General features: G+C 36.2%; 1 protein-coding gene across 1 annotated transcript; it reads left to right on the forward strand.

The window, feature by feature from the left end:
* Window positions 1-598: 598 nt before the first annotated feature.
* Window positions 599-21047, forward strand: LOC144979307 (kelch-like protein 24a). Its single transcript, XM_078925936.1, has 13 exons — window positions 599-817; window positions 3154-3379; window positions 4976-5064; window positions 7659-7757; window positions 8285-8435; window positions 10210-10359; window positions 10859-11020; window positions 11687-11909; window positions 12240-12413; window positions 12965-13020; window positions 17865-17952; window positions 19946-20070; window positions 20361-21047. Exons 2-13 carry the CDS (start codon window positions 3308-3310, stop codon window positions 20688-20690), a joined length of 1719 nt encoding a protein of 572 aa, XP_078782062.1. The 5' UTR covers window positions 599-817; window positions 3154-3307; the 3' UTR covers window positions 20691-21047.
* Window positions 21048-21645: the final 598 nt, after the last annotated feature.

Genomic DNA, 21645 nt, shown 5'->3' on the forward strand with positions numbered 1-21645 from the left:
AATAAATAATAATTTGATATTGAATGTAAGCTTTAATTTAATTACAAAAACAGATCAAATGAACGTTTCGAGGTTCCCCTTTATCAACAAAACAGGATGAATGAAGCACTACAGATGAATGAGATAATGTGAGATAACGCCACTACAACATTATCTCATTCATCTGTAGTGTTTCATTCATCCTGTTTTGTTGATAAAGGGGAAACTCGAAACGTTCATTTGATCTGTTTTTGTAATTAAATTGAAGCTTACATTCAATATTAAATTATAATGAATTTCTTCGAGCTTCGAGCAGCAACATTTACTCTTTCCAGGGTACGGTTTTTAACTGGTTAATTCATCGTCATATTATATTATCATTATCGTATGTGGTTGAAGACTTGACAGAAGAGCGAGTTTAATCTCATTCAACATTGAGTGATTGTTTTTCTGAATAGAAAACTTTCAATTAAATTGTATTGATGCTCTTTCGTTCTCTCGCTCTTTGTCTCTCTCTGGCTGTTAATTGGTTAAGACTCGCAGTGAGTGGGAGTTCTCGTCACTTGTTAGAAACCCTCTCCAATACTACCCGTAATCGCCGAGTTAAACTCGGTGCATTCATTTCTCGCCTTAACAGCAAATTGTGAATGCAGGATGTGATTCTTGTGCATTGTTTTGTTTTCTTTCCGATTCGTGACACAGGATAACGTAATTCATGATCTTTTGTTATGCGAATGAATGAAGTTGACGTCACTTGGCGTTTTATTATTGTTTTTAGATTGCCAGTTGGGTGATTAGTTCTCACTAAAGTCTCTTGAACAGACTCCAAACATTCAAGGTAACACATCGATCTTGTTTTGTGTTGGTACAGTGCGTCTAACTCAAAAATGTCCTAAGCTTTTCTTTTTTTAGCTTTTAATTGCTTTGGAACAGAAAATTACGGTTTTGAAACTTACACGATCTCAATTTGTTTTTATTGGAAATAGTTTTATTTCGAAGTCACAAAGAGTCATCTTTAGGTACTTTACTTACTAATAGTAATGGTAATATTGCTAATATAAATAATGATAGTAATAATAATAATAATAATAATAATAATAATAATAATAATAATAATAATAATAATAATAATAATAATAATAATAATAATAATAATAATGATGATGATGATGATGATGATGATGATGATGATGATGATGGTGGTGGTGGTGGTGGTGGTAGATTAAAACAAACACATTTAGAGCGAAGAGTGATGAATAATGTAAGATGTAATTGATGAAAGACCCTTTTGTCTACAAGTACAAGTAGAATTTATGACACACTTCAATGGCATCGAACCGGTCTTTGATATCATTCTTTGAGGATTATTTCCTATAGTTTGCAGTAATGTTTGAATTTTCGTGAAGGACTGTTTTTTGTTCTTTGGTTTTTGACAACGTTAAGCATTATAATGCAGCCTCCCAAACTTTGAATTTCAACCCAAAACAATGAAAAGCTCATACAAAGAAATAACAATGACAAATAATACGAGGCCAAAGATCGATAAGATCTTACATTATAAGCTTAGACCAAAGACTGGGCGACTGTTGCAGGTTTCTTCTTCTTCTTCTTCTTCTTCTTCTTCTTCTTCTTCTTCTTCTTCTTCTTCTTCTTCTTCTTCTTCGTCTTCTTCTTCTTCTTCTTCTCTTCTTCTTCTTCTTCTTCTTCTTCTTCTTCTTCTTCTTCTTCTTCTTCTTCTTCTTCTTCTTCTTCTTCTTCTTCTTCTTCTTCTTCTTCTTCTTCTTCTTCTTCTTCTTCTTCTTCTTCTTCTTTCTTCTTCTCTTCTTCTTCTTCTTTCTTCTTCTTCTTCTTCTTCTTCTTCTTTTTTTTTCTTTTTCTTCTTCTTTATCATCATCATCATCATCATCATCATCATCATCATCATCATCATCATCATCATCATCATCATCCTCATCATCATCATCATCATCATCATCATCATCATCCTCATCATCATCATCATCATCCTCATCATCATCATCATCATCACCATCATCATCATCATCATCATCATCATCATCATCATAATCATCATCATTATCATAATAATAATGATAACAATAATAATATCAATTATAATAATAATAATAATAACAATAACGATAATAATAATATAATAATAATAATAATAATAATAATTGTAATAATAATAATAATAACAACAACAACAACAACAACACAACAATAATAATAATACTAATAATAATAATAATAAATAATAATAATAATAATAATAATAATAATAATAAATAATAATAATAATATATTATTAATATAATATATTATTATTATTATTATTATTATTATATATATTATTATTATTATATATTATTATTATAATAATAATATAATATATTATTATTATTAATAATAATAATAATAATAATAATAATAATAATAATAATAATATAATAATAATAATAATAATAATAATAATAATAATAATAATAATAATAATAATAATAATAATAATAATAATAATAAATAATAATAATAATAAAATAATAAATATATAATAATAATAAAATATTATAATAATAATAATAATAATAATAATAATAATAATAATAATAATAATAATAATAATAATAAATAATAATAATAATAATAATAATAATAATAATACTCATTTCAATAATGATGATGATGATGATGATGATGATGATGATGATGATGAATTTGAAAACAATCTTTACAAAAATGCACACATTTATATAAGATATTTCTCCCTGCCTCATCATTTTGTTCATCTTGCAGCAAAATCAAGTGATGCTGAGCGTGGACATTGACAGAATTGGTAATATTATAATATTATCTCTTTGGGTAATGCACTTTACACCCACTCGACTAAATTGTGAATAAAAAACTTGACTATAACCAGTTTGACCGATATAAGAGGATTCGTTTACAAACTATAGCCAGTTTGACTGATATAAGAGCATTCGTTTAAAAACAACAAAATAAAATTTAAAAACGCCCTACAGAAAATTTGTCCTGTATGAAAGTAATATGTTCCATCTGATATGTTTGGGGAATAAATAATGTTTTGCGAAGCAGAATACGCGTTGTGAACTTTTGGAATGCGTAATATTATGAAATTTCGAAGCATTAAAACAAATCTTTATTTCGTTCCAGAAAGTTCGGTCACAAATTTCCAACAAAGTCCTGAGGTCAAAGGTGAAATAATATCCGAGGAGGTTAAAGGTTAAACGACCTGTACATCCTTTGAGAAGGAGCAGATCCTACGATAACGGACAGGCCAACCGAATAGAGTAGGCTACCACGAGAAATGATAGCACGTGACCTAGATGTGTCAGAGAACATCTTCAGGGAATCTCTATACGATGCCTTTCTCAAAAAGGTTAGTATTTCTGTACGTTTATAAAGAGTTCATTTAAACCTCTCATTAACAACTACTGGAAAATCCTCACATTCGTTGCAATACAACAAACATTTTTTCTCATTCGAATTTCTTTTGTAATTACAACATTTGAAGATTTAATTTTTTTTTTAAATCAAAGTTATGAAAACTTAATGTTCTGTTGTTCAGTTTGTTTTGCTGAACAAAACTATGTGCGTTCATTTGGGTAGATGCGCAGTATAAATTCTTCTTCTTCTTCTTCTTCTTCTTCTTCTTCTTCTTCTTCTTCTTCTTCTTCTTCTTCTTCTTCTTCTTCTTCTTCTTATTATTATTATTATTATTATTATTATTATTATTATTATTATTATTATTATTATTATTATTATTATTATTATTATTTTTATTTTTATTACTATGATGATGATGATGATGATGATGATGATGATGATGATGATGATGATGATTTATAGCATGTATTTATTGCTTTAGAGACAGTTACGGTTTCTGGAACATGTGTGGAGAAGAGAGGGAATAGAAAAGTTGGTAACATCTGGGATGGTCGAAGGAAAAAGAGCTAGAGGAAGACAGAGAATGACATATTTAGATAACCTAAGAATGGCCAAAAGTGATTTTACAAGCAACGCAGACTTCATGCGCTCCGCAGAGGATCGTGATGGATACGTGGAGTTGACCGGCAACGTGATCAAGAGTGGATGATGATGATCATTTACAAGGGTACGCGTTTTTACGCTGTGAACCCTCGCTTGCATCACGCATCACAAACATTGAACACGAGAGGACGAGGGCGAAGATTTTTTAGTTGCTCCATTTTTATTTTTTTGAAAATCTCAAATTGAGAAACTATGGAGGATGCACCGGTGTAAGACAAAGATCTAAACAAGACAAAGCAAGAAAGAAAAATACAATTTAAAAAATCAGAAGGTCTGAGGTTCGATCTCCAGTCAAGGAAGACATAATTTTGGGATGGTTCTTTTTTTTATATATATATTTTTTCTTGCTTTGTCTGGTACCTTTCATACACACCTGTTCAGATCTTTATCTTACACCGGTGCATGTTCCTTAGTTTCTCAATTCTCCTCAAAATAAAATATAAAAACAGCAACATATAAACAGTTCTTAAATTATAAATATCCAATTTTTAACATCTTATTCTCTCCGATATAACACCGTTCCCAGGCGATGGGTTCCACTTTATATCAAGAGAAATAAATACAAAACATTCGACCTTCGGGCAAGGTTTTTTGTCGGGAGACAAACAAAACACACAATCAAGAATAATTATTTAACACAAAATAATGCTGATTTAATCTTTTTATTTCATTGTTCTTTTTCATCGAACTGAAAATCAACAGCTTTCCATTATAGTTTTTTGTCCTTGTAGTCGTTGTCCAAACGGCAACATTATTCTGTGCCCAAGGGCTCACGGCTTTCTACTGGGACATAAAATTTGAGTAAATGAATAAATGATTTCTACTGGCAAATTACCTAAATAAACATTTATTTTAACCTCCACGCTATTCAGACAACGAAACGGAAAAATGTTTATAATAGAAACAAAACTATTAATGCTTCTAGGTGATGACTGACGTCACAGTTCAAGTTGGTTATGACGTCATCAGTTGCCATGGCCTCATCTTAGCCAGAGCCACTGAGTTCTTTGACAGGTACGTACGATCAATATATTACTCGCTGGGTTCTAGCATGCCGAATTCCAGCACAATCTACACAATACAGCACGCTGGAGTTGGGTGATCTAATTTTATCTATGACGTCATTACCACCCATGAGCATCGGATTTCGGCACGCTCGGATTTTAGCACACGTTTGACATCTCCCGGAAGCGTGCTAGAATTCTGCGAGTATTGTATTATTTTTTGTGTGACTTTGTGGTCTAAGTGGTATGAAACTACCAAAGTGACAAATTAGGGAGAAGATAAAAGTGAAAGATAAGAATCTCATAAAGGTGTTAATGAAACTTTTCCAAACATAAACATCATCATCATGGCTTATCCCCCTTAGACGAGGCCTCTGCAACTGCCAACCGAAACAAGCCTCTGTCCTGCGCCATCGTTCCATATTCAGTCACTAGCTTATTCACGCATTCGTAGATTTCTTGTCACCATCTTCTTCTTGATCTCCCCCTCCCTCTCTGAATCGTTTGATTTTGTGAGTTTTGTTCACTCATAGAACCCATCGAACCCTCAATAAGTGTTTACATATGTGTTGTCATCTTAATAGATAGAACGAAGATGACGTCACTCAAGTCTTTGTTATTGTTTTTTTGCCATCCACGTTTATGAGTAATTCTCACTAAACTTTATGAACCAGACTATAAAAGTTCATAGTTACACATAGTTTTGTGTGTTGGTCCGTTATACTTCCGGGTGGCAATGTTCTGAGTTTCTTAGCCAAGCGCACACTATCTATAGACAGTATGCGCTTGGCTTAGAAGTTCATAACATTGCAATCCGGAAGTATAACGGACCAACAAACAAAATTATCTGTAAACATGAACTTTTATAGTCTGGATAATGCCATTTAGTGAGCATTACTCATAAATGTGGATGGCAAAAAACAATAACAAAGACCAGAGTGACGTCATCTTCGTTCTATCTTTAGTGATCTTTGCGTTGAACACAACTAAGGGACATAATCTGTGATAACCGCATTAATGTAAATAGCGACTCGAACTAGAACTGACGGAATTTGATCTGCGTTATATTTATTGACGTATTAAGGAAAGAGTAGCTGGTAAGTTTTACAGCCACTTTAACTCTAACGCAAGCGTCATAAACATTAAAGCTTTGAGTGCGATGATTTTGAGGGAATACTTTACACTACGAGAAATATTCATTACCTATTGATAGTTCGAAGTTGACGTCACTTGGGTCTTTGTTATTGTTTTTTTTTTTTTTTGCTATCCGCGTTTATGAATAATTCTCACTAAACTGAATTAACTTGACTACAAACGATCATGGTTACACAGGGTTTTGTGTGTTGGTCCGCTATACTTCCGGATGGCAATGTTATGAGCTCCTCAGCCAAGCGCATACTATCTATATTATTTAAATCAGATCAAATGGAATGTAGTCTAGGGTATGAAGAGGGGTAGCAAGTACTTTTATAGCCCTTTTCACGTCAACCAAAGAATTACAAACACAAACTCTTTAGGTGGAACGGTTTTGAGGAACTATTTCTTTTCACGAGATTGTGATTGTGTTTTCCAACCGATTTGTGTCAATACGACTAATGTAAGGTAAAAACACGAGTATTGACAGGACGTAAATAATAAATCGATTGTATGCGCTTGGATAAGAAGCTCACAACATTGCCATCTGGAAGTATAACGGACCAACACAAAAAACTATGTGTAACCATGAACTTTTATACTCTGGTTCATACAGTTTAGTGAGAAGTACTTATAAACGTGGATGGCAAAAATCAATAACAGTGACCTGAGTGACGTCATATTCGTTCTAACTATATTTCAATGTTTGTTATAAGCCCATTGACGCTATCGTTTAAAAAAAATCACAACACCCGCCAGCTGGATATAGATAGATTGCGCTTGGCTAAGAAGCTCATAACATTGCCATCCGGAACTATAACGGACCAACACACAAAACTATGTGTAACTATGAACTTTTATAGTCTGGTTAATACAGTTTAGTGAGAATTACTCACAAACGCGGATGGCAAAATATAATAACAAAGGCTTGAGTGACGTCATCTTCGTTCTATCTATAACGTACTAAAACACAGAACTATGTGTATTCTTGATCGTTGATAGTCTGTCTGATTGACAGATCTTTGTGAGAACTACTTATAAAATGGCTGGCGAAAAAAATAACAAAGAGCTGAGTGACGTCAATTTCGTTCCGTCTTCGTTCTATTATAGATAGTATTATGAAGTTGACCTCACTCAGGTATTTGTTATTTCTTTTTGCCATCCGCGTTTATGAGTAATTCTCACTAAACTGTATTAACCGGACTATAAATGTTCACTTTTACACATAGTTTTGTGTGTTGGTCCGTTTTCCATCCGGATGGCAATGTTGTTAATTTCTCAGCCAAGCGCACACTATCTACAGATGGAACGAAATTGACGTCACTCAGCATTTGTCATTGTTTTTAGCCAGCCATTTCTATGAATAGTTCTCACTAAATTTATTATTCAGGCTATACACGTTCATGGTTACACATAGTTTCAATGGTTATCTCTCTCTCTCCCCCCCCCCCCCCCACCCGATCCTTCCAGAAAGATCCGAAAAGAGAACTCGGCTTACATACGAATCAATCACGGCAACTTGAATGGGAAGATTTTCAAGGGATTCATCGAGTTCATCTATCTCGGACGGTAAGTGCTGCCCTTCAGTATTGAGTAGACGCATTTGTTGCCTAATTCAGACCCTTGACTTGTGACACAGTAATAATAATAATAATAATAATAATAATAATAATAATAATAATAATAATAATAATAATAATAATAATAATAATAATAATAATAATAATAATAATAATAAAAATAATAATAATAATAATAATAATAATAATAATAAAATAATAACAATAATGATAATAATAATAATAATAATAATAATAATAATAATAATAATAATAATAATAATAATAATAATAATAATAATAATAATAATAGAAGGACGGAAACACACGGGACTAAAAATGGTGTTCACTGACAGTGAGTTGGACACCATGAATGGACATAATCGGTGACAAACGCTTTTTACCATTATAGACCTTTTTTTAAAGAAAAAATTATAGAATCAGTCACTGGTGTAAGATACAAATCTAAAAATAAAAAGGACTGTGACTGTTTTCAGATTTTTATCACTCTAATGGAAGCAAAAAATATATTTTTAGGTTTGTCACAGACGTGAGTGCTATCGTTGAAGATGTTTTCAAATGTATGGCGTTTCTTGGTCTCACCCCGTCATTCCAGAGAATGCTAGGACTGGCTTTGGGTGCTCAAAACCCTGACAATTGGCTTAGATATTGGAGGATGCTGGGAAATGTAGGTATTATATTCGTGAAATTAATGTTTTTCCTGTGACCTCTTGTTGCTATGCCTGGCAAAATGTTAACATTTTGCGGCTATGTGGTCTACTGTTATGACACTTGAGTCCTTGGAGAAGTCTCTTTACTCACATTCTCTCACCGTACTCAGGTGTAAAATGAGTACCTGGTTGTTAACAGCGTTGTCTCCGTCCGAAAAAATTGTAACATCGCCTAACAGGCGTTGTCCCGTCCTAAATTTTAAATGTTGCTGTTGGCCAGGGACCCATTGTAAAGCGCTTTGAGCACATTTAGTGGATATTGCGCATTATAAAAGCTCAATAAAAAATATTGATGACTTTTTACTATTATCTTTTAGCTATAGTATGAGTCCCAGGTTATTCAATAAACTTTTTCTTTTTGACAATTTCGTCAGTTATCGTATATTTTTACTCAAACTAGTCGTATCAATATTTCAGTGGTCATATTTTTGATTCTCAAATTTAAAATAAAGTATTTTTTGCACCTGATATCAACCGATATCCGGGAACCGATAACTCACAGCCACCTTAAGTATTTGCCTATCGCCCGAGGCACGCAGCTTACAGATCCTGTCCATCACTCCCAATTTTAACGGATTGAAAAAAAAAAAATGCATTGTATCGTCAAGTATTGCGATACAATTCCTTCATCATGGTGTCAAAATATTGTGATAAATAATACCTCACTGTGTGACTGACCTATTTATTGTCTATTTGGCGTGTAGTAAAGGTTGCTATGGAATTAAGGAATTTTTGCAACAGGAGAGGAAAGTTATGACGAGACTTCCTCTTAACAACGCATAGTAACTGGTTCCCAATAATCGCCAACAATGATTGCCGCCAATAAGTCCATTATCTCCCTTATGAAATACTTCTCCGACGACCATAAAAGTGTATCCCAGTGGAGAAAACCATGTCATCTTTTACAAAATATTCTGATCGCATGATGTTTGAAAAAGTTCAAGCCAGCATGAAGAATAAATAGTACACATTGAATAATATAAGTCTCGCCGACTTGACTTGACTGCGACATAAGTCAGTTCGGCAAGAGTTTAGGCATATACATCCCTACTACAGTACCATTAAATCTAAATAACTAGGCTCTTGGTCAACAATGAAACCAATTGAATATTGCATTCATTATTCAATTAAGTGTATCAAATGGAGTATTAACCATTAAAGGTTTGACCAATCAAAACGCCCACTTGGACAATTATAGCTAGTTATTGACAAACACTAAGATGAAGAAAATTGACATCACTCTGTTCTTTATTACTGTTTTTCGACCGCTAGCTTTGTGTTTAGTTCTCACAAGATTATCTCAAGCAGATTATTAACCTCAAAGGTTACACAGTTTTCTGTGATGGTAGATCAAGCTTGCAGAACTAGAGAGTATTTTACTTAAACGCATGCCATCAATGGTAATAGCGTGTACTTTGTTCGTTTAGCACTAACTGCCATTTATTACATTCGGACGACTGTCCGAGTGCGTCGTGATGTTTCCATCCAATAGATGTCCATTGCTTCATTGGATTCAACAATGAAAACGGGAATCCAAAATCCTATTTGTTAACGTGGGGATGGTGCAATTCTATGGACGGTTGTAATTTACACAAGTACATACCAAGTACTTGCTTCCAATTTTTTACTAATGAATAATGTATATAAAATTATATATCCTCTCTCTCTCTCTCTCTCTCTCTCTCTCTCTCTCTCTCTCTCTCTCTCTCTCTCTCTCTCTCTCTGAACCAGACTGATCTCCCAGGGGCCGCCAACGAGCTATATAAAGTCATCCTTAGAGAATTTCCCAAAATTGAACCCGACGAAGATTTTCTTCAGCTGAAATGCCAACAAATTATTGACCTTTTGAACTCGGATGACCTCAACGTAGAGAACGAAGAGGTATGTCAAAATAACATATAAAGTAAAATGACACATGAAATTCCAGTCTTCAACATAATTGTTTTTCTTTTGGTTGAACATATAACTTTAAACTTAGAGAAAAGTTTTATCAATCAAATCTGAAAAATATATAACAATGATTTCCACTCTATCAAAATCAACATTTTAGTCGTACCTGTAATTTCATTTTAACCCAGGCACTGACATTTACTGGTCAGAAACTCAACATTTGTCATGAATAATATTTTATTTTAGTTTAAGAGTATCTCCATCACATCAACGAAACCCTTACAACTTGGATTATCCTAATATTTGAGCACCTTTGGTGGGTATTATATTGCACAATGTAAAAGCTCATTTATTTCTTTTCATTTCGAGGAAACAAACGAAATAGATTAAGTTTGATGCTATCATATAAATACGATAATAATATATGGAAGTGCACATTCATTAGATTTTTGTTGTTGTTTTTTTTTTCAAATTGATATTCAACCAACAGATAGTATGTGATATGGCCATGCTTTGGCTAAGCCACAATGACGGCAGCAAAGATGAGGTAGCCATGCTATTCCAAGCCATGCGTATCAGCCAGGTATCTTTATCTTACATCGAAAATTACATCGAGCCATTTCATCTTTTGGAGGAGTTCCCTGTATGCAAGGTATATACTATTAACAATTTTTTTTTTAGAATTGTAACAATAGATAGATTGCGCTTGGCCAAGGAGTTCACAACATTGCCATCCGGAAGTATAACGGACCAACACACAAACTCTGTGTAACCATGAACTTTTATAGTCTGGTTAATACAGTTTAGTGAGAACAACTCACAAACGCGGATGGCAAAAACAATAACAAAGGCCTGAGTGACGTCATCTGCATACTATCTATAGAATGCTCAAGCGTTACGTTCTTTCTGCCTGGATCATGGCGTTTGGTAGAAGCAGCACAGAAGGGTTTGGGGTGGGAGTTGGGTGGTGGTGCTAAGGAACAACTTGCAACGATCAGACATGGAAGAAGTAGAAATGGATCCTGTAAGACAGGACTCGGGACAATACAGTGTTATTTAGTAGTTGTGTTATATAGTTAACTGTCCTTGGCGTACCTGCTTACTTGGAAATTAAAAAATTTATAGTTTTAAAGCTAAGAGAAGAGTAAACACTGTAATTAACTTTATACTGAATTGAATTTATCCCACCAGAAGGATTGAGAACGCTTCAAAGTCTGAAATACAAGTAAGAAGGAACTATTACCTTTTAACTATCTCATGTTGTTCTTTCTTTTATTGGTGCTTGTGACGTGATCATAAAATTCCTTGGCAATTTCAGAGAATCGTCGCCGAAGGCCGACATTACCATGAGCAGCCAGGTCGTCGCCATGACTTCTACGATAAAAAATACAACTTCCGGTCTGTGTCGACCTTGACCGAAACAATGGTTCTCTTCGGCGGCGTGAAAAAAGATGGCACCCGTGGAGAGTTGATGCTGGCTTTTAACTTCAAAACGCATGCGTGGTGCTCACTCGGTATCTTCCCATTGAATTTTGGTGAACGTGAGTTGTCTTATCTTAAATTCATTGATTGTGACATTAAATGTCAAATTTTGACAATTTAAAGATTCAAAGTCACAGTTTTGTTTTGCAATGCGTTTTGTACATATTTTGACAATAATAACGATTGACTGATGATGATGATGATGATGATGATGATGATGATGATGATGATGATGGTGATGGTGAGGAGGAGGAGTAGGAGGAGGAGAAGGAGGAAGAGAAGGAGGAGGAAGAAGAAGAAGAAGAGGAGGAGGAGGAGGAGGAGTAGGGGGATGTTGATGACAATGATAATGATACTATCAATAATATAACCCCGCCATCTCCATCCAGGTTTTGCACACTGTACATTTGACAACGACATCTACGTCAGCGGCGGCTCCTCTAAGTCACACCAAGTGGCCCGTTATGTGGCCGCCTCTGGTCGGTGGGCCAAAGTCAACAGTTTGAATATTGGTCGGGTTGGCCATTGTATGGAAGCTGTGGATTACAAGATCTTTGTGCTTGGTAAGTTGTTGCATGTGGCTCATCGTCTGAATTTGGTATTCTGGTGGAGTTAAGCAGATACAGAAAAGCCGACATGTATACTTGTTTGCAGGTGTGATAACCTAAACAATTGATTGTTACGTGATCGTCTTTGTCATTAAATTTTCGCAAACCAACTCAAAATATTTTGAGTAATTCTCGCTACACTGTATGAACCAGACTATAAACGTTTAAGTTTTGTGTGTTGGTTCGTTATACTGCCGGATGGCAATATTTTGAGCTTCTTAGCCAAGATATCTATAGATAGTATGCGCTTGGCTAAGAAGCTCAAAACATTGCCATCCGGAAGTATAACGGACCAACACACAAAACTATGTGTAACCACGATCGTTTAAAGTCAGGTTAATACAGTTTAGTGAGAATTACTCATAAACGCAGATGGCAACAAACAATAACAAAGACCTGAGTGACGTCAACTTCGAACTGTCTATAATATATTAAATTTCGTGCCTTGTCAATCTCAAGACTGTAATGATTTGTTGTTTTTCTTTTCTATTCTTCCACAACAACAGGTGGCATTGATGAAGAAGGCAACCTTGTTTCGGAAATTGAAGAGCTGGACGTTGAGGTAACTAAGATAAAAATCTGAAACGGTTATGAAACAGTGCAGTGATAGGCAAGGCAGGAGAGAAAAAAAAAACATTCCAAAATATCATCTTACCTCGACTGGGCTGATTTATGGGATGCTTTTTTTTTCTTATTGTATTTATATTTCTGCTTTGCCTGGCATTGTTTCATACACGTCTGTTCAAATTTCTAACGGCTATGTGGTCTTGTGGTATGACACTCGCTTCCGGATCGGAAGGGTTCGAGCCTCGCTCGGCTCGTTGTTGAGTCCTCGGAAAAAGCTCTTTAGTCTTTACTCACAATTCTCTCACAGTACTCAGGTGGAAAATTGAGTAGCTGGCGGTTAACAGTGTTGTCTCTGTCTGAAAAAAATGTATTATCGCTTAACCGGCATCATGTCTCGTTCTTCGTGTTACGTGTTGTTGTTGGTCAGGGACCCTTTGTAAAGCGATTTGGGCCCGTTTTGTGGATATTGCGCTATATAAAAGCTCAATTAAAAACAAAACAAAAACAACTTACACCGGTACCTGCCACGTAATTGAGGAGGTCAGAATGAAAAGGTACTTAGTCACAATTAGAAAATAAGTTAACACTCGTAACACTCTCAACAAGATATGAAGTGAGTAGAAAAGTGCCAGAAGACAATAGAGAATAAAATTTTTTTTCGCGGCGGTGGTGGGGTTCGAACCTGAGACCTTATTGGTACGACAACTCCGCCTTACAATACATTTGTAATACATTTGTACCGGTGTAATACATTTAACACTCTCAAGCAATCCAGTGGCCAATTTAAAACCACTAGAAACATTTTTAAGGTCTCAAACTTTTGTGATGTGCAAAAGAAATTGGAATGAGAATATTGTTGGTTATATCGTGACGAATGTGACGAAATTCCTAAATAAGCTGAGGAAACTTTCATTTGTCTCTGCTCAAATTATTTACATTCTGAGGGCAGGGGATATTCAAACAACGTACATTTTCATTGTGCAGATGAAAATAAGCCCCATTTCATAGCCATACATTTTTGGGCGCACGGGCTTGTTATGTTCCGAGCTATCAATCAATATGGGCAGCGTAGCTCAGCGGAACAATTTTTGCTTCGTACCCGAAAAGTACCGCGTTCGATCACCCGCCGCTGCGCTGTGTGGCCTTGACCAAGTCACCTCGCCCTATCTCAATTTGCGGCGATGCACTGTGGCTGACGGCTGGGTTATTCCAGTCTTCCCTTGGAATAGACCCTATAGACAAATTTCCCATATGGGATGAATAAAGGGAATTCTAGTTTATTTATTTTAGATGTTCAGTGATTAAATAGAAAAATTATGTTCTCAACGCAAAATGTAATCGAAGTTTTTGAGTTAAACACAACCAGTTAACTGCCGTACTCTGGAAAGACACGGATTTTAAACTTGGCCAGAAAACTCGTCCTTCAAATATCGATCGATTTAAATGACCCTCTTCTTGACAAAATACTCTCAAACCTGGGACTTTTCGAAGTCCCAGGTTTGAGAGTTTTTTTTACCAAAATGAGGATTATTTAAATCGATCCTTATCGTGTTTTCTGGCCAAATTTTAAAATTGCTGCCTTTCCAGAGTACGGCAGTTAACTGGTTAACTTGGCAACATTGTTATTTTTAAAAATATCGAAAATAGGATTCAATAGTCTGATGTCGCGTCCGCCCAGCAACTAGCAGCTTGGTTCTAAACAAAGAAAATCGGTACTTTTTATTCTTCATGCTGGCTAAAACTTTTTCACATGTCATGTGATCAGAATGTATAAAAGTCAAAACATGACCAGATTTATAATGTTTTTCTCCTCTTGATACACTTTTATGCTCGTCGGAGAAGTATTTCACAAGGGCGGTGATGGAGATAATACGGAGTTATAGTTAGACACCGAAGCTCGCCTAACGAACGACTTGCCCAACACGTGACCATTTTTTTTCTCGCGTCCTCTCGTCTAATCTCGTCACTCCCGAATAGAAAGATGAGGCGGAGCTCATATGATATAACGCAATGAAAGTTCTGTCCGATGACGGGTGGGGGATATCACCTCTCCAAAACTTACCTTATTATATGAGATCTTGAGATTCTTATCCAATCATCGATTGCTCGTTTGACAGTTCGCTTGTGAACAGTTAGGAGACCATCTCTTGATTTATGGGCAGGCGGCTTTGCGTAAAGGCGGTGAGTGTTGTATACATCAAAGAGTACCGCTGACCGATGGGTAAATAGTGGTTGTGTAACCCAAAAGCCCTGCCGTCTCGACTGCAAGGTCTTGTATGTAATAGTTGCGTCACCATCTCAAGGCTCAGGAATTAATTAGTGAGCTGATTCAAACAATGTGGGTTTCAAATTTATCGTATACGTAATCATTTGGAAGCTACAGAGAAAGGTGTTTTTTGTGTAATCCCTTTCACACACACACACACGCGCGCGCGCACACACACACACACACACACACAAACATATACAAACAATACACAAACAATACACATCCCTGGTCATCTATTGCCTATATTATTAATGTTAATATATACATCCCATGCTGATTGTCACTAACCCCCCCCCCCCCCCAACCATTTCCACCATCCAAGTACCAGCGGCCTTTTCTCTTTGATTTCGTATCATGGTCTACCCGAAGCCCAACACCTCGATCGTTTGTGGGTCAACCCACCCCCCCCCCCCCTCCCCCCACCTTCCCCCGTAATCAATTTATAATTTTCTCTCGGTATAGAGCGCCACATGCACAATTATATACTATTGAATGACACTGACCTTGCCCCTCCCCTAACACAAGCCAACAGCAACCCAAGCTATCCTCTATCACGTGACCTTAGATCCGATGCTGCATACCGCTTGAGAGTCTTCACTATCCAGATCTCGTTCATGGTCACGTGAGAAGGCTATATCCGTTCGGGTTCGGCGTTCGGGTTCGGCGTTCGACCCGATTTCGTTAAAAGCCTAATGGCGCCCGCCATTGTCCCGATAGTTTAGAACCAGTTACTGCGTCATTACGAGGGAAGTGACGTCACTTCGGGTAATTGGAATCTCAATCATGGAATCGTAACTGTATGTTAAATTTTCTTCTCTCGTCATTCCGTTCTATTTATTCAATCACGACTGCTTTAAAGAAGATTGTTTACTCCATTGAAATTATAAATAGATTAATTAGATCGTGTTTTTAGTTTGTTTTAAGAGTTTCACATCACTTGCCCCCAAGACTTTAAATTATTTTTAACGCCAGTCTATAGATTTGATCTCATCTTTTGTTAACAACGCGTTTCTTGGGTCTGCCGTGACACTGCCGTCGATTTCCATCTATTTTTGTTTATTTATTTTTAATTATTTTCTTCCCGTCTGACAAAGTGAAATCGTAGAGTAACACTTCATTATAAATAGCCATTCTATACAAGGTGACGATATCTAGGTCAGTGCACAACAATAAAACCACTGGTTCGTGTCACTTGCCGCTTAGCTTCATGAAAAACTCATAATGACAAGCGTAGATTTTATGAATGCTGTTCTTTTCTTCAAATGTTAAATCAATAGATTGCGGTATGCGCTTGGTTAAGACGCTCAGGACATTGGCATCCGGAACCAACACACAAAACTTTGTGTAACCATGAACGTTTTTAGTCTAGTTAATACAGTTTAGTGAGAATTACTCATAAAGGTGGATGGCAAAAAGCAATTACAGAGTGACGTCAAAGTCATGCTATCTATGCATTCACATATGTCACCCATCGACTTTAAACGGTGTCATGTCAACGTATTACATAGTTTTAACAAAAAACAAACAACAACAAAAACAACAACAAAAAATATCAACAAAAAAAAAAAACAACAGCAAAACCAACAAAAAATAAAACTCCAAACAAAAAACAAACAACAAAATAACAAGAATACAAACAAAATAAAAACAACAAAAATACGATCAACCACCCCCCCAAAAAAAAAAAAAAAACCAAAAAAAAAAAAACAAACAAACAAACAAACAAAAAAAAGAAAAAAAACAAACTAAAAACAACAACAAAAAAACAAACAAAAAAAATGAACAAATAATCAAAAACAAAATTAACAAACAAACAAAAACACCCCCTCCCCCCCCCCCCCCCCCCCCCCCCCAAAAAAAAATATTCAAAAGACCCCCCCAAAAAAACAAAACAAAAAACAAAACAAAACAAACAAACAAAACAACCAACAAACAAACCACAAACCCCCAAAAACTTGAGCTTTTACACAGTGCAATATCCACTCCAAACGCTTTACAGGGGATCCCTAGCTAACATCAATATGAGACATGATGCCTGTTAGGCCAAATTACAATTAATTTATTTTCCTACAGATGCAATGCTGGCAGATACTCAATTTACACCTAAGTACGGTGAGATAAAGAGCCTTTTCCAAGAACTCAACTATGTGCCGCTCAGAGCGGGACTTAAACCCAGGACCTTCCGCCCCGAATTCTTATGTCATACCACAAGACCACATTGCCCACAAAGTTCAGTTTAACGACATTTCTACGCTTGAATTTATTATATATTCTACATCTTCATCATCTTCTTCTTCTTCTTCTTCTTCTTCTTCTTCTTCTTCTTCTTCTTCTTCTTCTTCTTCTTCTTCTTCTTCTTCTTCTTCTTCTTCTTCTTCTTCTTCTTCTTCTTCTTCTTCTTCTTCTTCTTCTTCTTCTTCTTCTTCTTCTTCTTCTTCTTCTTCTTCTTCTTCTTCTCCTCCTCCTCTTCCTCCTTATTCATGTTATAATTAAATGTAAACATTTGTTGATAAAAAATTTGATTGTAACAATGTTATTATAATATCTCTATAATATGCCATTTCAATCAGACTGGAGTGTGGCGCATTTTCAAGGAACTAATCTTTCCTGTCAAAGACGCATGCTCCGCTGTCATCAAGGACAAAATATACATCTTTGGTAACCACGAAGTATATTATCATCATCATCATCATCATCATCATCATCATCATCATCATCATCATCGTCATCATCATCATCATCATCATCATCATCATCCTCTTCCTCCTCCTCCTCCTTCTCTTCCTCCTCCTCCTCCTTCTCCTCATCATCATTAACATCATGATCATCATCATATCCTCCTCCTCTTCCTGCTCCTCCTCCTCTTCCTTCTCCTCCTCCTCCTCCTCCTCCTCCTCCTCCTCATCATCATCATCATCATCATCATCATCATCATCTCACTCAAGGTCATGAAGCGGCATTAGTAACTTGACTGAATTTCCAAATGGTTAAATAAAACCATGTTTTACTTGTGTTATTTTTTACCCAAACTCTATAACATGCCTAAACAATTAATCAATAGATAGATAGCGCTTATAAATGAAAAGCTTTTTCTTTCATCGCAGTTCAAAAGTTCCATGTAACGATTACATCTATAAGGAATTCATATGACATGTTTACCAGCCGTATTAAGGCTTTGAAATGACTCAAAGATTTGTAGATGAAAGCAGACACAAACTGGCCATTTATTTGTATTGTTCCTTTTGTCATGAACACTCAACACGAATGCCGAATATCCCGGTTATGCAAACATCCGTTCATTACAAACGCCAATATCAATCATCGGTTATGTGTACTTTTCCCATTGGAATTATCGGATAACATATCAATTTAAATATACGCAATATTATATTATTGATTTATAGTTCTAAAGAAAGTTGAACCAAGTTGAAGAAGAAGAAGGAGGAGGAGGAGGAGGGGGAGGACAAGGAGGAGGAGGAGGAGGACAAGGAGGAGGAGGAGGAGGACAAGGAGTAGGAGTAGGAGGAGGATGACTAGGAGGAGGAGGAGGAGGAGTAGGAGTAGGAGGAGGATGAATAGGAGGAGAAGGAAGAGGATGAATAGGAGGAGGAGGAGGAGGAGGAGGAGGACAAGGAGTAGGAGGAGGAGGAGGATGAATAGGAGGAGGAGTAGGAGGAGGATGAATAGGAGGAGGAGGACAAGGAGTAGGAGTAAGAGGAGGATGAATAGGAGGAGGAGGAGGACAAGGAGTAGGAGTAGGAGGAGGATGAATAGGAGGAGGAGTAGGAGGAGGATGAATAGGAGGAGGAGGAGGACAAGGAGTAGGAGTAGGAGGAGGATGAATAGGAGGAGGAGGAGGAGGAGGAGGAGGAGGCGGAAGAGGATGAATAGGAGGAGGAGGAGGAGGAGGAGGAGGAGGAGGAGGAGGAAGAGGAAGAGACATGCATAATCTGTTTTCCATTGAGCAACTCAGTTTTAATTTTTTTCAATTTTTTAAATTGCTAAACATCTCTTAGGAGAACGGACAAAACGTAGTAATTGGGCTAAGATTGAGTGAGTGCTTCGCAAAAGATGTCTTATTTCATTGATGCAAATTTTGTTGTCAAGAAATATCTTTATGAAAATAACATTAGCCTATCATCATTGTCTTCTTACCACCACCACCACCACTATCACTACAACAAACCACTCCCACTACATAACCACCACTATCACCACGACTATCACTACCACCATCACCACTACCACCACCACTACTACCAATTTAACCACTACCACCACTATCACCGCTATCACTACCTCCACCTGTTGTTTCTGTCGGAAAAAAAAAACAAAACAACTGTCGTATCTTGTCCTACATCTTAAGTGTAGCTGTTGGCTAGGGACTCCTTGTAAAGCGCTTTGAGCACGTTTAGTGAATATTTCACTATATAAATGCACTTGTTAGTTGTAGATGCGTCCCAGACATGAGTTCAGATAAAAACATGCAATTTTATTAATTTTATATTTTACTGAGGACGATGGTCACATTTTCTTAAAGTGCAATAAACTAAAATTTCATAATTATTCTTAACAGTTAACATTTAAATTCACGTTTTGGTGTCTAGTTCATCCCGAGGTGGTGAATCACATTTATTTCTTTCATTCTCAGGAGGTCAACTGGATCGCCGGAGTCATGAGACAACTGGGATGGTCCAGTGCTTCGACACAAGGAAAGGACAAGTGATTCTGATCAAGGAAATGAAACTGATCCTTCAAAATCCAAGAACCATCAAGGTCAGATTTAAGTGTTGATTTCAGATTTTACGATTTTGTCACTCTCGATGTTTTAAATTGTAACGTCATATTTTAAATTTTGTTACGCCATATTTCACACATTGTTTCATCAGATCATAGAAATTGTTACTACATATTTTAGATTTTGTTACACCAGATTTCAGTCATTCTGACTTCAGATCTTAGAAATTGTTACTTATGAGAACTAATTGCCCAACTGATGATCTAAAAAACAACAACAGAGAGCTAAGTGACGTTAACTCCATTCGTTCTATTGTTTTACGTTACAGTGCAACAAGAGTGTGTATATTATCAACTCCAACGGAAAAGTGTACGAAATCACGGAAGATCACGTCAAAGCGTCTCAGATTGCCTCATTGCCAGACTTCAACCGGAAGAAATTCGGGCTTTACGTTCACCACGGGAAACTGTTGGTCGTCGGTGGTGAGACAAGTGGTATCCCCCGAGGGGACATGGTTTGCTTCCAACCCGATTTGAATCATTCGATTATCTGCCCTTGGACTGACTTCATGCCGCCTGTGAGATCGGATTTCGGCATTGCCAAGATCGTGTTGGACAAGAGTAAACTGAAAGAGGAATTGAATATCAAAATTTTATAAATGTTCGTCCTCAGCTCTGCGGTTCGGTGCCTTGTCTTGCAATAAAAGCAAGCGCTGTTGAGCAGGATCAGTGATTAGATGGGTGACAAAGCTCATGCACTGAAGTTAAATCTTTGGGTAAAACACTTTACAAATATGCATTCGGTTTATGAGTGAGTGACTTGGTTACACACAGTAACGGCTAGTTTAGGAGTGCTAGTACAATAAAGACGCCTAACTGGTGACTTGTACTTGGAGAATAAATGAATTATGACGAAGCAAAATGCATTATATACATGTCCATGTTTAAAAAGATTTCATTTCCACATAAATCGTCCTATATTATGTAACGTAAACTCAGGTAACTTTGATGTTGTAAGAAACAATCCTCATATACGTTGATCTACTACTTATCTTCTTCTATCTACCAATTACTACACTACTACTACTACTACTACTACTACTACTACTACTACTACTACTACTACTACTTACTACTAATACTCTACTACTACCACTACTACACACCCCATCTACTACTACTACTACTACTACTACTACTACTACTACTACCACCACCACCACCACTACTACTACTACTACTACTACTACTACTACTACTACTACTACTACTACGTAGTAGTAGTAGTAGTAGTACTGCTCGATTCCTTCTACTATCGATATGTCTTCTTTCTTTTTCATGCAATTATGTTTACTTCAATTTCTAGATCAAGAGTTAGCACGCCTCCTCTAACTTCTTATCAACGCCGTCATCGAATTAATCTTTTTCATAATATCAATCATCCCCATTATCATCTCCGCTCCCTTTGTCAAATAATTTATATAATAGCAAAGCAATAAGCAACGGAGAGCTTTAATAAAACAAAGATTCCTATATTGAAAGATCGTGCTTGTTGCTCTTGTTAATTTTACAGTTCATCATCATCATCATCATCATCATCATCATCATCATCAT

The sequence above is a fragment of the Berghia stephanieae genome, chromosome 9 (genome assembly GCF_034508935.2).
Source record: "Berghia stephanieae isolate SIO BIC M18660-M18661 chromosome 9, UCSD_Bste_1.3, whole genome shotgun sequence".
Classification (NCBI taxonomy): Eukaryota; Metazoa; Mollusca; class Gastropoda; order Nudibranchia; family Aeolidiidae; genus Berghia; species Berghia stephanieae.